Source organism: Lissotriton vulgaris, chromosome 1_1 (genome assembly GCF_964263255.1).
Source record: "Lissotriton vulgaris chromosome 1_1, aLisVul1.2, whole genome shotgun sequence".
Classification (NCBI taxonomy): Eukaryota; Metazoa; Chordata; class Amphibia; order Caudata; family Salamandridae; genus Lissotriton; species Lissotriton vulgaris.
Genome location: NC_141685.1, coordinates 1,636,838,658 through 1,636,850,942, shown reverse-complemented (window position 1 = coordinate 1,636,850,942; position 12,285 = coordinate 1,636,838,658). Strand labels below are relative to the sequence as shown.

At 46.7% G+C, this 12,285-nt stretch overlaps 1 protein-coding gene across 2 annotated transcripts in view; it reads left to right on the top strand.

The window, feature by feature from the left end:
- The window catches only part of TNPO3 (transportin 3), a 1,270,791-nt gene that overhangs the window by 1,074,398 nt on the left and 184,108 nt on the right, over positions 1–12,285 (top strand). For both annotated transcript variants that reach the window (XM_086918869.1, XM_086918868.1), the window contains exon 20: positions 7,713–7,880. In XM_086918869.1, the coding sequence (XP_086774995.1) occupies positions 7,713–7,880 (168 nt within the window). The remainder of the gene's footprint in view (positions 1–7,712; positions 7,881–12,285) is intronic.

Below are 12,285 nucleotides of genomic sequence, written 5' to 3'. Positions count from 1 at the left end.
ATAGGATCCTGGACCTCCCTTTTGATAGCGAAATGCTTTTCGGAAAGCATGTGGACGATGCCCTGCAGAACATAGAAAGATACCGACACAGCAAAGTCGCTGGGATCTCTCAACTATCGCAAGGTCCCATTTAAGGGCGTTCGAGGCAGGGGTTTCTCTTCGTATAGAGTCAACGCCCAGCTGAGATATTCATCACAGCTGTCCCAGTCTTACAAGACCCAGTACTCTAATCAGCGGCAGGGACAGTCGGCGTCCTACTCTCGCCAGACACCGCGAGGACGTCAGAACCGTCGAGGACGGGACGGCGGCAAGCCACAACAGCGGCCTCCTGGCTCTACCTGCTGTTCCTTTCCTCCCAGTCACATCAGTGGGGGGGAAGGATTTCCTTTTGCCTGGACAGCTGGAGGTGTATAACATTGGACCAGTGGGTCCTGAATATTGTACAGAGTGGCCATACGTCGGAATTCCAAGATCTTCCTCCAACACGAGCTCCGGGGGCCATCCGCACGAAACATCTGGGTCTACTCCATCTAGAAGCCCATCAGTTGTTCCTCAAGGGAGCAATAGAACCGGCTCCTCTTTCTCAGAGGGGCAGCGGTTTCTATTCCAGGTTCTTCCTGGTGCGGAAGAAGACAGAGACTTGGCGCCCCATTCTAGACCTACGAGAGCTCAACACTTATCTCATAAGACTCTCTTTCAGGATGGTCACTCTACAGGAAATACTTCCTCTTTTAAACCCAGGCGACTTCTTGGCTTCCCTGGATTTGGAAGATGCATATTTCCACATTCCGATACACCCAGCTCACAGGCAATATCTGCGGTTCACAGTGGGCAAGAGCCATTTCCAATTCAAGGTGCTTCCGTTTGGCCTGCGGTCTGCACCTCGGGTGTTCACCAAAGTGTTAGCACCTGTGGCAGCTTTCTGAGGACACAGTCTAATTTCTAATTCTAATTTCTAATTTAAAACATTTCTAAAGCGCAACGTACACCATGCGGTTTCTTGGCGCTAGTGAGCAGGATCGGCAACTGAGGGAGAAGACAAGAGTGATAGGAATGAGGATCTAAGCGGGGAAAGCCTGATTGAAGAGGAAGGTTTTTAAATCTTTACGAAAGGAGAGGTACTGGGTAGCAGAACGAAGATGGTCAGGGAGGGAGTTCCAAAATGTTGGGGCCAAAGTGGAGAAGTTTGCCCCACCCCACTTTTTACGTGTAAAGCGGGGGGTCTGAAGAAGGGACTTAGAGGAAGACCGGAGCTCTCTTGTGGGGACATAGGGTTTTATTAAGGAAGAGATAAAAACGGGGGCAGTGCCCTGGCGGGCCTGAAAGACCATGCAGTCAATCTTAAAAAGGGAACGTTCTTTTATGGGAAGCCAGTGAAGCTCCCTGAGAAGGGGGGTGGAATGGTGGTAGCGTGGAAGGCCGTAAACCAGCCGGGCCGCCTGGTTCTGGATCGACTGAAGTCTACGCAGACTGTAAGCTGGGATGCCATGATAGAGGGCGTTGGCATAATCCAGCCTTGATATCACCAGGGCGGCCATGATAATCTTAAATGCCTGAGGGGAGAAAAAGCGGGAAACAGAGCGGATGGTGCGGAGGGTGAGAAAACAAGAGGAGACCACGGAACTGATTTGTGAGTGGAGAGTGAGCTGGTGGTTCATTTTAACACCCAGTGTTTTGACCGTGGATGAGGGGGAAGGTGCGGGCCCAAGAGAAGGGGGCCAGAAGAGAGAGTTCCAGGGGCTGGATGAACCACCGGTGAGAACCAACTCGGTTTTATCCGGGTTCAACTTAAGATGGTTGTGGTTCATCCAGTCCCTGATGAATGTCATAGTAGACTGGAAGTTAGAAATAGAGAGGGTAGAAGAAGACAGATCAAAGATGAGCTGGAGATCATCCGCATAATTGTACACGGTGACCTCCAGCTGCTGGAGCGCGAAGATAAGAGGAAAGATATAGAGATTGAAAAGTAGGGGAGAAAGAGAGGATCCCTGGGGAACACCGCAAGTGACAGGGAGGGGAGTGGAAGAGAAGTTGCCTAGCCGCACTGCCTGGGTGCGGTCCCTCAGAAAGGAGGAGAGCCAAACCAAGGATAATCCCCCGATTCCAGCCGCCTTGACACGGGACAGTAAGATGGTATGGTCCACCGTGTCAAAGGCGGCGGACAGGTCAAGGAGGACCAGTGCCTGGTGTTTGTTATCATCCATGCCCTTTCTGAGGTTATCTAGGACTGAGACCACAACCGATTCGGTCAAATGTCTGGGACGGAAACCGGCCTGGCGAGATGCCAGCGCCCCATTGGTCTCAATATGGGAGCTCAGTACCGCGGTGACGTGGCGTTCCATCACCTTGCCCAAAAAGGGCAGCAGGGAGATGGGGCGATAGTTGGCCGAGATGGAAGGGTCCGCGCCAGGTTTCTTCAAGATGGGTACTATCGTGGCTGCCTTTAGCGCAGGGGTCACTACACCCTGTGCTAAGGAGCTGTTGAGGAAGACGATGGGGGGTTCAAAACAGCAGGAGTAAATTTGCTGCAGGATACGTGCCGGACAGACATCCGCCGGGGACCCGGACTTTACTCTGGGGAGGATCTCCAGAAAGGATTCCTGAGTAAAGGGGGGGGATGGAGGTGAGAAAGCATTGAACGGTGGGGGGGGGAAGGATCAACAAATGCAGGTGAAGGTGGTGGAATATTGGCCTTGATGGTAACGATTTTGTCCAGGAAGTAGGTGTTAAGTTGATCACAAAGAAGCTGGGAGGGAGGGATTTGGGGTGAGGTTCGATCTGAGAATGCCAGGTTATTCACTATGCCAAAGATTTCCCTGGGTTTATTTTCAGCAGACGCTATTTTAGCAGAAAAATGGGTGGTTTTTGCGGCAAGGATTGCTGTTTTATATTTGGCCAGTGATGTGAGGAAGTGAGTTTTTGATAAAGGACAGTAATTTTTCCTCCATTGCCTCTCCGCCAGTCCCTGGGGGTGTTCTCTTACTTGGACGACTGGCTAGTCAAGGCTCCATCTTTCGAGGAAACCTCTCAGGCTGTTTCAACTTGCATTCAGTTATTCAGACACCTAGGCCTTCAATTAAACAGCAGCAAGTCAGTTCTGCTTCCCCCCAAGACCGCTCGGTTTCTGGGGGCGATTTTGGACACCACACAGTGCACGGCTCGTCCTTCGGAGGACCGTCAAAGGAAGTTGATGATCTCAGCTCGCCAATTGTTCCAGAAGAAATGCTTGTCAGTCCGTCAATACAAGTCCCTTTTAGGGTCAATGTCATCCTGCATACCATTAATACCTCATTGCAGGCTGCGAATGCGCCCTTTGCAGGAAGAACTAGACAGGCAATGGCGCCAGGCACACGGATCATTCAACGACAAGGTGTTGGTGACTTTGGCAATGAGAAAGGCATGTGAATTGTGGCTGGTACAAGACAATATCGCACAAGGTCTGTCGTTCAGAATTTCGCCATCCCCCCTCATCATAACCACGGATGCCTCTTTGGAAGGCTGGGGAGCGGTGCTCCGCGAACTTCAAGTCAGCGGACACTGGAGCGTGGATCAGCGCCAGTGCCATATCAATCTTTTGGAGCTGAGGGCCATTTGGTTAGCTTTACTGGCTTTCCTTCCCAAGGTTCACAACCGTTCAGTGCTGGTCCGGACAGACAATACGACGGCCATGCACTATGTAAACAAGCAGGGGAGAACGAGATCACAGACTCTGTCCACAGAAGCTCAGAAACTCTGGGATTATGCCATCCTTCACAACATCAGTCTGAGAGCCGAACACCTGGCAGGTTCTCTCAATGTCAAGGCAGACGCCCTGAGTCGACAAACAGAGGTGACACACGAATGGGAATTGAATCAGTCCATTCTGGAGAGAGTATTCTCGGTTTGGGGAACACCTACCATCGACCTGTTTGCCTCCCCAGTGAACGCCAAATGCCGGTTTTACGCAAGCAAGGTTCGCCATTAGGGATCCCTGGGGAATGCCCTTTCGATGGCCTGGTACAGCGCATTCTTTTACGCTTTTCCTCCAATTCCCCTCATTCCTCGAGTACTCAAGAAGATGAAGGCGGAACCGTGCAAAATGATTCTCATTGCACCAGCGTGGCCCCGGCAATTTTGGCACACGGAGCTCCTGCGACTCTCCCAAGCTCCTCCGATCCGATTACAGTCCATTCCATCCCTGTTGTCCAGGAATCAGGGGCAGGTTTACCATCCGGATCCGAAATCGCTCCACTTGACAGCGTGGCTCCTGAACACAGAGTTCCGTCATTTAAATCTTTCCCAAGAATGTCGAGACGTTTTGTCACAGGCTCGAGCACCGAGCACAAATAAGACTTACAAGGCAAAATGGAGAAGGTTCTGCCTATGGTGTCAAAGACAAGGTCTCCATCCTTATAAATCTCTGCCTCACCAACTCCTGCCATACATTCTATCATTGGCTAAATCTGGGTTGGCACATTCGTCTGTGAAAGTCCATCTTGCTGCCATTTCAAGGTTTCGGCGTACTTCTTCAGGCCCTTCCTTATGGTCCTATCGGATTGTTAAGCAGTTCTTGAAAGGTCTGTTCCGGATGTTCCCTCCAGTTCGACCTCCTCCTCCAGTTTGGCAGCTCAATCTTGTCCTGGCTCAACTCATGAAACCTCCATTTGAGCCGGTGCACAAGGCGGATTTGAAGTTCCTCTCTTGGAAACTTGCTCTCCTTCTAGCTCTTACTTCAGCGAGAAGTTAGTGAACTTCAAGCCCTCTGCATAGTCCATCCATTCCTTCAATTAAAAAACGATGTTCTTATTCGTCGCACCAATCCAAAGTTCATTCCGAAAGTACCATCTGAGTTTCACTTGAATGAGCCCTTGATTTTAAAGTCTTTCTTTCCGCGTCCTTCTACACCTGCGGAACGCACTCTACATTCTTTGGACGTTCAGAGATGCTTAAAGTTCTACCTGGAACGTACAAGGCCCTTTCGCAAATCATCCCAGTTGTTAGTCTCCTACAGCGCACCACGGAAGGGATTTCCTTTAGCAAAGAGTGGCATTTCCCGCTGGATCTCCAGTGCCATTCAATTTTGCCATCAGGAGGCTGGTAAGCCTCTGAACAATAAAGTTTGTGCCCATTCTACAAGGTCTGTGGCATCATCTGTGGCTCTTTGCTCTGGAGTCGCCATTAAGGATATTTGCAGGGCAGCAACGTGGAGCGGTACTCATACCTTCACGAAACATTACTGCCTAGAATCTGCAGGACGAGACGACGCGTCTGTTGGTCAAGCAGTTCTGCGGAATCTTTTCCATTGAGAGGTGAGCTTTCCCTACGAACCCTCCATCCTGGTGAGCACATTTTGTTTCTTGTTTACTATGCTATAAGTGTATATTCTTTATGGTTATTTGTGGCCATGTATCTACAAAATGTGTCTTGGTTTTTACTGCTAGCTACTCTGATACAAAGCATGGGAATCTATGAAAGTTCCAATACTGGGGCAAGAAAACAAGTTACTTACCTGTAACTTTGGTTCCCCAGTATTGGTAACTTTCATAGATTCCCATGCGCCCACCCTCCTTCCCTGGGAAAGCTCAGCCTTTTCACATGAGATAGTGGCGGTTTGCACAACGGCTACGAAAATCTGAGGCTCTGAGCTCTCTCAGGAAGGTTCTAGAGGGTGAGGCTGCTCTGATTGGTCCTAGCAAAAGTTTGGTCTCTTTTACACAAAGAGAGTGATAGGATACAAAATGAGATGAGGCTTAGGCCTGTGTATCTTTTGTTTCTATGGTTATTATACTACCGAGGCTCCCATTCAGACGACGGGGAATGATACAAAGCATGGGAATCTATGAAAGTTACCAATACTGGGGAACCAAAGTTACAGGTAAGTAACTTGTTTTCTTTCTGAGGTTTCATCATCTCCTCCAGCCATTCCTCCAAGGAAGTCATCTCAATTCCATTGAAAGTGGCATTGTTTTAAAGTCAGCACCCTTCTGATCAAAGAAACCGTGGAACTGGTCCCTCTATCACAGAAAGGAAAGGGAGTGTTTTCCAATTACTTTCTGGTTCAAAAGAGAGGACCCAAACAGGAATGCCGTCCTATTTAAGAATTCGGGACAATAAACAAGTGCATAAAGCTAGACACATTTTGGGTGTGGCACTTCACATAAGTTCCATCGTTCAACTTTGCTTCTTGTCTCCTGGACTCTTGCAATATGGACATCTACAAGACTGCATGAGCATTACAAGAGAAGCCAGATGTCCTTCTACCAGAACTTCCTCTTCTCCTCTAGCTGGAAACGGTCTGCATCTAGTGTCTTCGCAGACATATTGATCCATACAGATGGCAAGAATCAGTACTTCAGTACCTCCTTGATTTGGCAGATTCAAGGTGACAGTTTTCTTCAACAAGGATTAATTTAGCTGTTAGTATTGCTTACAGAAAAAAATATTCACTAACCTATTATCAAAATCAAAAAAGTCAAATTACTCTTTCCTTAGGCTTTTTACCCCTTCTATGCTCATGACGTAGCCGCTCCGTCATGAGCCTCGGTTGAGCTGTGCTCATAACGGAGCGGTTCCTTGATGGCCCGCTCGGCGCGCCTGGGCGGCGCGAATTCCGCGCCTGCGCGGCGCGAATTCCGCGCCTGCGCTGGACGTTCCATTGAGCGGGCGGGGCCATGACGGAACCGCTCCGTCATGAGCACAGCTCAACCGCGGCTTGTGAGTGGCTCCATCACGAGCATGCGAGCGCCGCTTGGCCCCCCTACCGCTGCGGCGGAATTCCCGCCGCAGCGAAGGGGTTAAAATATTTTCTTTTTTTTTTAAAGTTGGCTTTTTAAAGATTAAAACTTTATTATAGATACCTTTTATAAATATTTGTTTGTAAATAGTGGGGGAACAATGCTTATAATAATGAATCTTGTGGAGAAGAACTAGGAATACAGGCAAGTTACAACTACATACACACATTTTTCAAAGTCTAAAACAACTGTGTTTCAAGATGGGAAGCTATCGGAACAGACCACAAGACAAAAAGAATAGCAACAACTTTAAATGATAAATCATATCTCTATATTTTCAAGAAAACACATTTAACAATTCTACAGTCTAAAAACATTTTGACAAAAAACAGCCTTTGTAGTCTAAAGATAAACACTGTAAGGAAGAATGTAATACATTTTTTACTGCATTATATATAATCACGAGTTAAAAGCCATCTAAAGGTATGACTGTTAAACTGCCTTCTCTTAAGGTGCCTTGTTTCAGACACAACCTCTTCCAATGCTAAAAAGGTTGATATTAACAAAAAAAAGTAGCACAGTTCGACTCCAGCTACTTGATGGTGGGATATATGTTGGATATATATATGCGTGGCATATGAATTGAGAAAAGCTTCAAGATGTATGACTGTTTCAGATGAGTAACTTGTTTCTTATCTGAGAGGTCTTACGTGTACAATGATGCTTCTATGTGCCACTCTATCCGGCGGAAAGTAGCTTTAATAAGGAGGAATGGGGCTGGGGATCTAGTATGGATAACAAAGTGTCTTTGAATGGCTCAGGATTGTCTCTGCAAGTGAATCTTGTTACTTATTTGCTGAAATATATTTGATTTGTGAGGACTTATATTGCTCAGAAGACTCAAAAAACACATGCTAGTTATGCAATAAGCTGGATCTGCATATTTATGAATGTCAAACTAGATTACTTTATAGATTTTTCTTTTTGCTTAATTTTCAGCACGAGGAGAACTTTGAAGTACGTAAAGACCTGATTCGTCAAGTGCTGAGCCAAGTCGGACAGCAGCTAGTAAACCAGCTGCTTCACACATGTTGTTTCTGTCTGCCACCTTATACCCTTCCAGATATAGCTGAAGTTATTTGGGAGATCATGTCATTCGATAGGCCGGTAAGGCTCCTTAAACCATGGTTCAGCTTTCAACTAAGTTGTATTGATGTTCTGTTAACGCTCAGGGATAGGCAAAATCTCTTGTCATGATCACTGACCACACCTTGGCTATCCGTATGTAATGTCAGTGAAAGGGATAAAGGCTTCTCCTTTAAGGAATCTCCATCAATAATCAAAAGCACTGAAACATTCCTGCCTAACATGCGGGGGTACAGGTGCTTTCTTTCCAAAGTCACACTTTGTATAGTATCCTCGTTTTACGTAGGACAGGCCAGGAGGTTCATGTGACACAAAATTCTAATTTAGCAACCTGAAAACACACTATATTGCCAATTCCAGTCATGTACTTTAACAGATGGAAGAGAATACAGTGAAAGAAAAGTGACATTTAAAAAATCTCCTTCACAAAGCCTTTTGATTTTCTTTTAAAGTGAATGTTAGGGAAAGTAATGTCATGTAACTGTTTATGCTGCAGCCATGTAAAAAAAGACAATAGAATACTTTGTCTTGAGAAGCACCCTGATGTCCAGTGTCCCACCTTACCCTTTAGGTGTCAGTGGACCCATTTCTTTTTTTCGGCTCCTGCTGACAAGATCTTTATGCACTAAACTGTGCTTTTTTTCTACGGCTTTTGCCCTCTTAAAATCACTTCAGAACCTTTTAAAAAGTGTTTCACTCAACTTCTTGAAGGGTCAAGAGTATTTTTTTGTAATTTCCTGGCTGGAAATATTTTTGGGCGCAAACTGGCATCTTTTTGTGACCTGACCAGATTGTGGCAGGAGAATGGACAAAACAGACCATCACCAGCACCTTATGTTTGTCAAGTTCTCATGATCCCATAAGGTGTCATCACCGCATCTCCCTCTCCAGTCACACCCTGAGAGAACATGAGAATATTCGCCTGCGTGGCCAAGCAGAAACACGAAAAAGACAAAAATTGCTGTGTGCAGTCACATCTGGGGGGGGGGGGGGCAAAGAGAGGCTGCTCCCTCTACCAGTGCCCCCGTCTCATCCTCTCCGGGCACCCGCAGGGGCAGATCCAAAAAGAGACGGCAAGGTGTGAAACAATATCCCTGTTCGGCATCAAGGACATCGCCTTCGAGAAGAGGTACAGCACCTGCTTGCTTGTCATTAAGGGCTAGGTTGGTGTTGAGGACACACATTTAATTGAGGAGGAGGCCATTGACATTGAGACATCCAAAGTCAACATGGCTCAACGTCAAGGAACACTGTTAAAAAGAAGACGGCAAAGTAGCTTTCACGTATGAAAGCACTCTGGCTTACATCAGAATGAGACTGAGTACTCCAGGGATTACTACTCCTCCAGACAGACTTATCCACTCATTATTACGTTTTCCCCTTCTCCACCTCCTCATCCACATCATCAGCCACCTTCTTAGTATCTTCCTCCACAGGAAATTACTAAAGCCACACCTACTGGGCCTCTGCAAGTAACCACACCAGTGATACCACCACTAAGACATTCCAGATCTCGTTTTCCACATGCCAGACCTCGCCATAGTTCAAGGTCAAAGTTAAGGTATTATAGTCACCAGTGCCATTCAGGTCTTCCAGAGAGTCTCGTACTAGACTTAGAAGGGATGCCATATTCCATTTGAGGTCTTCAAAGCCCTATCGCACAACCACATCCATTGGCCATTATTCACCTACGTTTACAGATTCTCCTACAGTTAAGCTATAGCCTGTGGATGTCATGAATGCCTTTGAGTGGATCCTTTTCGAGGTGCCAAGTTGAACATCCTTCTTTGGGCAATTACACCACTGACATCTGTAATATTTGAGACATTGTACAAGCTGTCCATCTCAAGGCCATTATTTCCTCTGGTACCAGGCCTTATTAAACTTATAGTTGATTTTTTCTTGCCCCTGCACTCTGTCAAGGCGGCACCTTCTTGTCTACAGAAGAAATTCAGACCTGCTGACCAGGATCTTATGTTCCTCCCCGCGGATCTGCCACATGATTCTGTGATATCCTCAGTAGCTCCCAAGCATCACCTCATAGCTCTTTTTCTCTGCAGTTCCTCCTGACAAGGAGAGCAAGAAACTGGATTCAGCGTGAAAGAATCTGTGTGGCACACATGCCACTACTATGAAAACAGCGAGCGCTTTCATACTGCTAGGAAGGTGCAATAGTGTAGGAAGCTGACTGTGTATATACTATACCAAAGTAAGGTATAGTGTGCACAGAGTCCAGGGAGTTCCTAGAGGTATAGCAGAGTCTAAATTAGGTAAGTACTAACAGCTCTCTTTGAGGTAGTGTAGTTGAGCAGTTAAGGTTATCCAGAGAGCGTGTTACAGAATTTACTGTACTCACTCAATCAAGACTGATGGCACAGTCTCAGAAGCAGAATCCAGACCAATTAGGTAAGTATAAAAACTTTATACTAATGTTTTATTTTTAAAACCAAGCAGGACTTGGCGCGGGTAAGTGAAATATTCTCTCAAATGCAAGATTTTACAAGGAAATGCAGTTGTGATTGACTTTGCAATCGTTACAAGTTTGTATTGGGTTCAAAAACAGTTTCGATTACTCAGTAATTACTTTTGGAATATTTTTGGATTACTTTTGGATTACATCGACTACTCGGCATGGTATGCCTAGATGCCACACCGGGGATCTCACAATAGAAGGTAAGTAAGACTTGCAAAGGTTTGCAGTTTAGCTACTGTAGGAAGCTGGTTCTGTATATACTATCTATCACAAAAAGGAGCTCAGAGGGAAAAGAAAGAACAGGGTTGCTCTCCACTCAAAGCACATCAATACCAATGAAACCCTGTCTTATGGATGCATATCATGTCAGTGTGCCTAGCAACAGAAAAATCTCGTATCATTGTTTGCCTTGGCAGTACCCTCCTAGCTATCATTTTTTCGTAGGAATCTACTGCAATGCGTCCAACAATTTTTTTTTTTAAAACTATATTTTTTATAAGACACAGGGAAGAAAAGTTGGTATATTGATAACCATCTCTTAACAATCACACGGAACACCACAAGAAGACAGAAAAATTCAGTCTACACAGTGCATACACCAAACAGTATCTGAAAATGTGTCAAAGCAAATTCTGCAGAAAAAAATCATCTGTCAGAAAAATGTGTGGCGAAAAGAATGACACCTCACGGGAACACCACCCTCGGGGTAACTTGCAAATTCTCACCAGACCGGGCCCCTTTTCTCATCACTGTTAGTCATTCAATTCAAAAGAAGAAAAAATGTGTCCAAACAGAACTCAAAAGAAAAGTGTGAGTGCGCTAAAGCAGAACCATTGGAACTGCTAGTGACCATGTAGTGTGATTAAAATCATCAGGCACGCCTATTCGCAACCTTTTATTCCTAATTTCTAGGCGTGAACTGTCGAATTAAAAAGGCTGGTAGCTAACCTCGCATACCATTACCTATCGCTAACATGTTTCTCTGCCTCAAAAGTAACGGCAGATTCGTCAGGGCAACACATGTTGTCACCACACCACTGTTGGACACTTTGTTCTGTAGAGACCTCTAGCAGCTTTCTTGAGCCATACCAGCGGTCGAGGGAAATGGGCTTGAACTTGATCCTCCTGCAGTGAGGTTTTCTTACAATACACTTTGGCCCTCACGATTGTGATCATCAATCGTGCACTTGAACGCGGAGCGCGTTGTCTCCACCGATTTCATGGGGAATCAAGGTAGTCCCCAGAGGTATAGCAGAAGCTAAATTAAGTACTAAGAGTGTGGGAGCTTACTCGGGTGTGGGAGCAAAGCTCCCGGAGTTAAGATCAGCACTGCAGGGGCCAACGACCAGCACCAGAGCTGCACCACCAGCGACACTGGGGCAGCAGGTTACAAGTTGGACATCTGGAACCCTTTGCTTTCAAATGGAGACTTCGGTTTCGGTAAGATTTTGGTGGCTCGGGCAGGGAGGCTCCTTGAAAGCGACCACAAGCTGGAGAGGTATGTTGGGATCTGCGGGGGGGATGCCTGGACATCGTCGATTGGTCCACCCGAGGCCGTGGGTGTCTGTTGCAGGGGTGTATTCGGGCATCTGGTTTTCTTACCAGCTTCGTTCACGTTCCGGGGGGACCCTTCAGGTTAAGGCTGCAGGCGTCGACTTGAGGTTTAAGGGAATCCGGGGATCATCAGAACCCAGGTCAGGATCGCTGGAGAGGTCTCCTTGAGGTGCTGGACCACTCAAACTCGGGCCGGTTGGGGTTCGGGTGCACTGTGGTGCAGAATCACAGAGACACCAGTATCCGGATTCTGGAGGTGAGTCTTTGGTTGAGCAAATCTGGTGCTCACGGGAGACAGTCTGTCGGAAAGTTGCTGGGCAGGTCCTCTGGGCTCTGGGGGTTGCTGGCTGCTGATCTCACATATGTTCTTACTGAAATCAGGTGGTAGATGAGACAGGC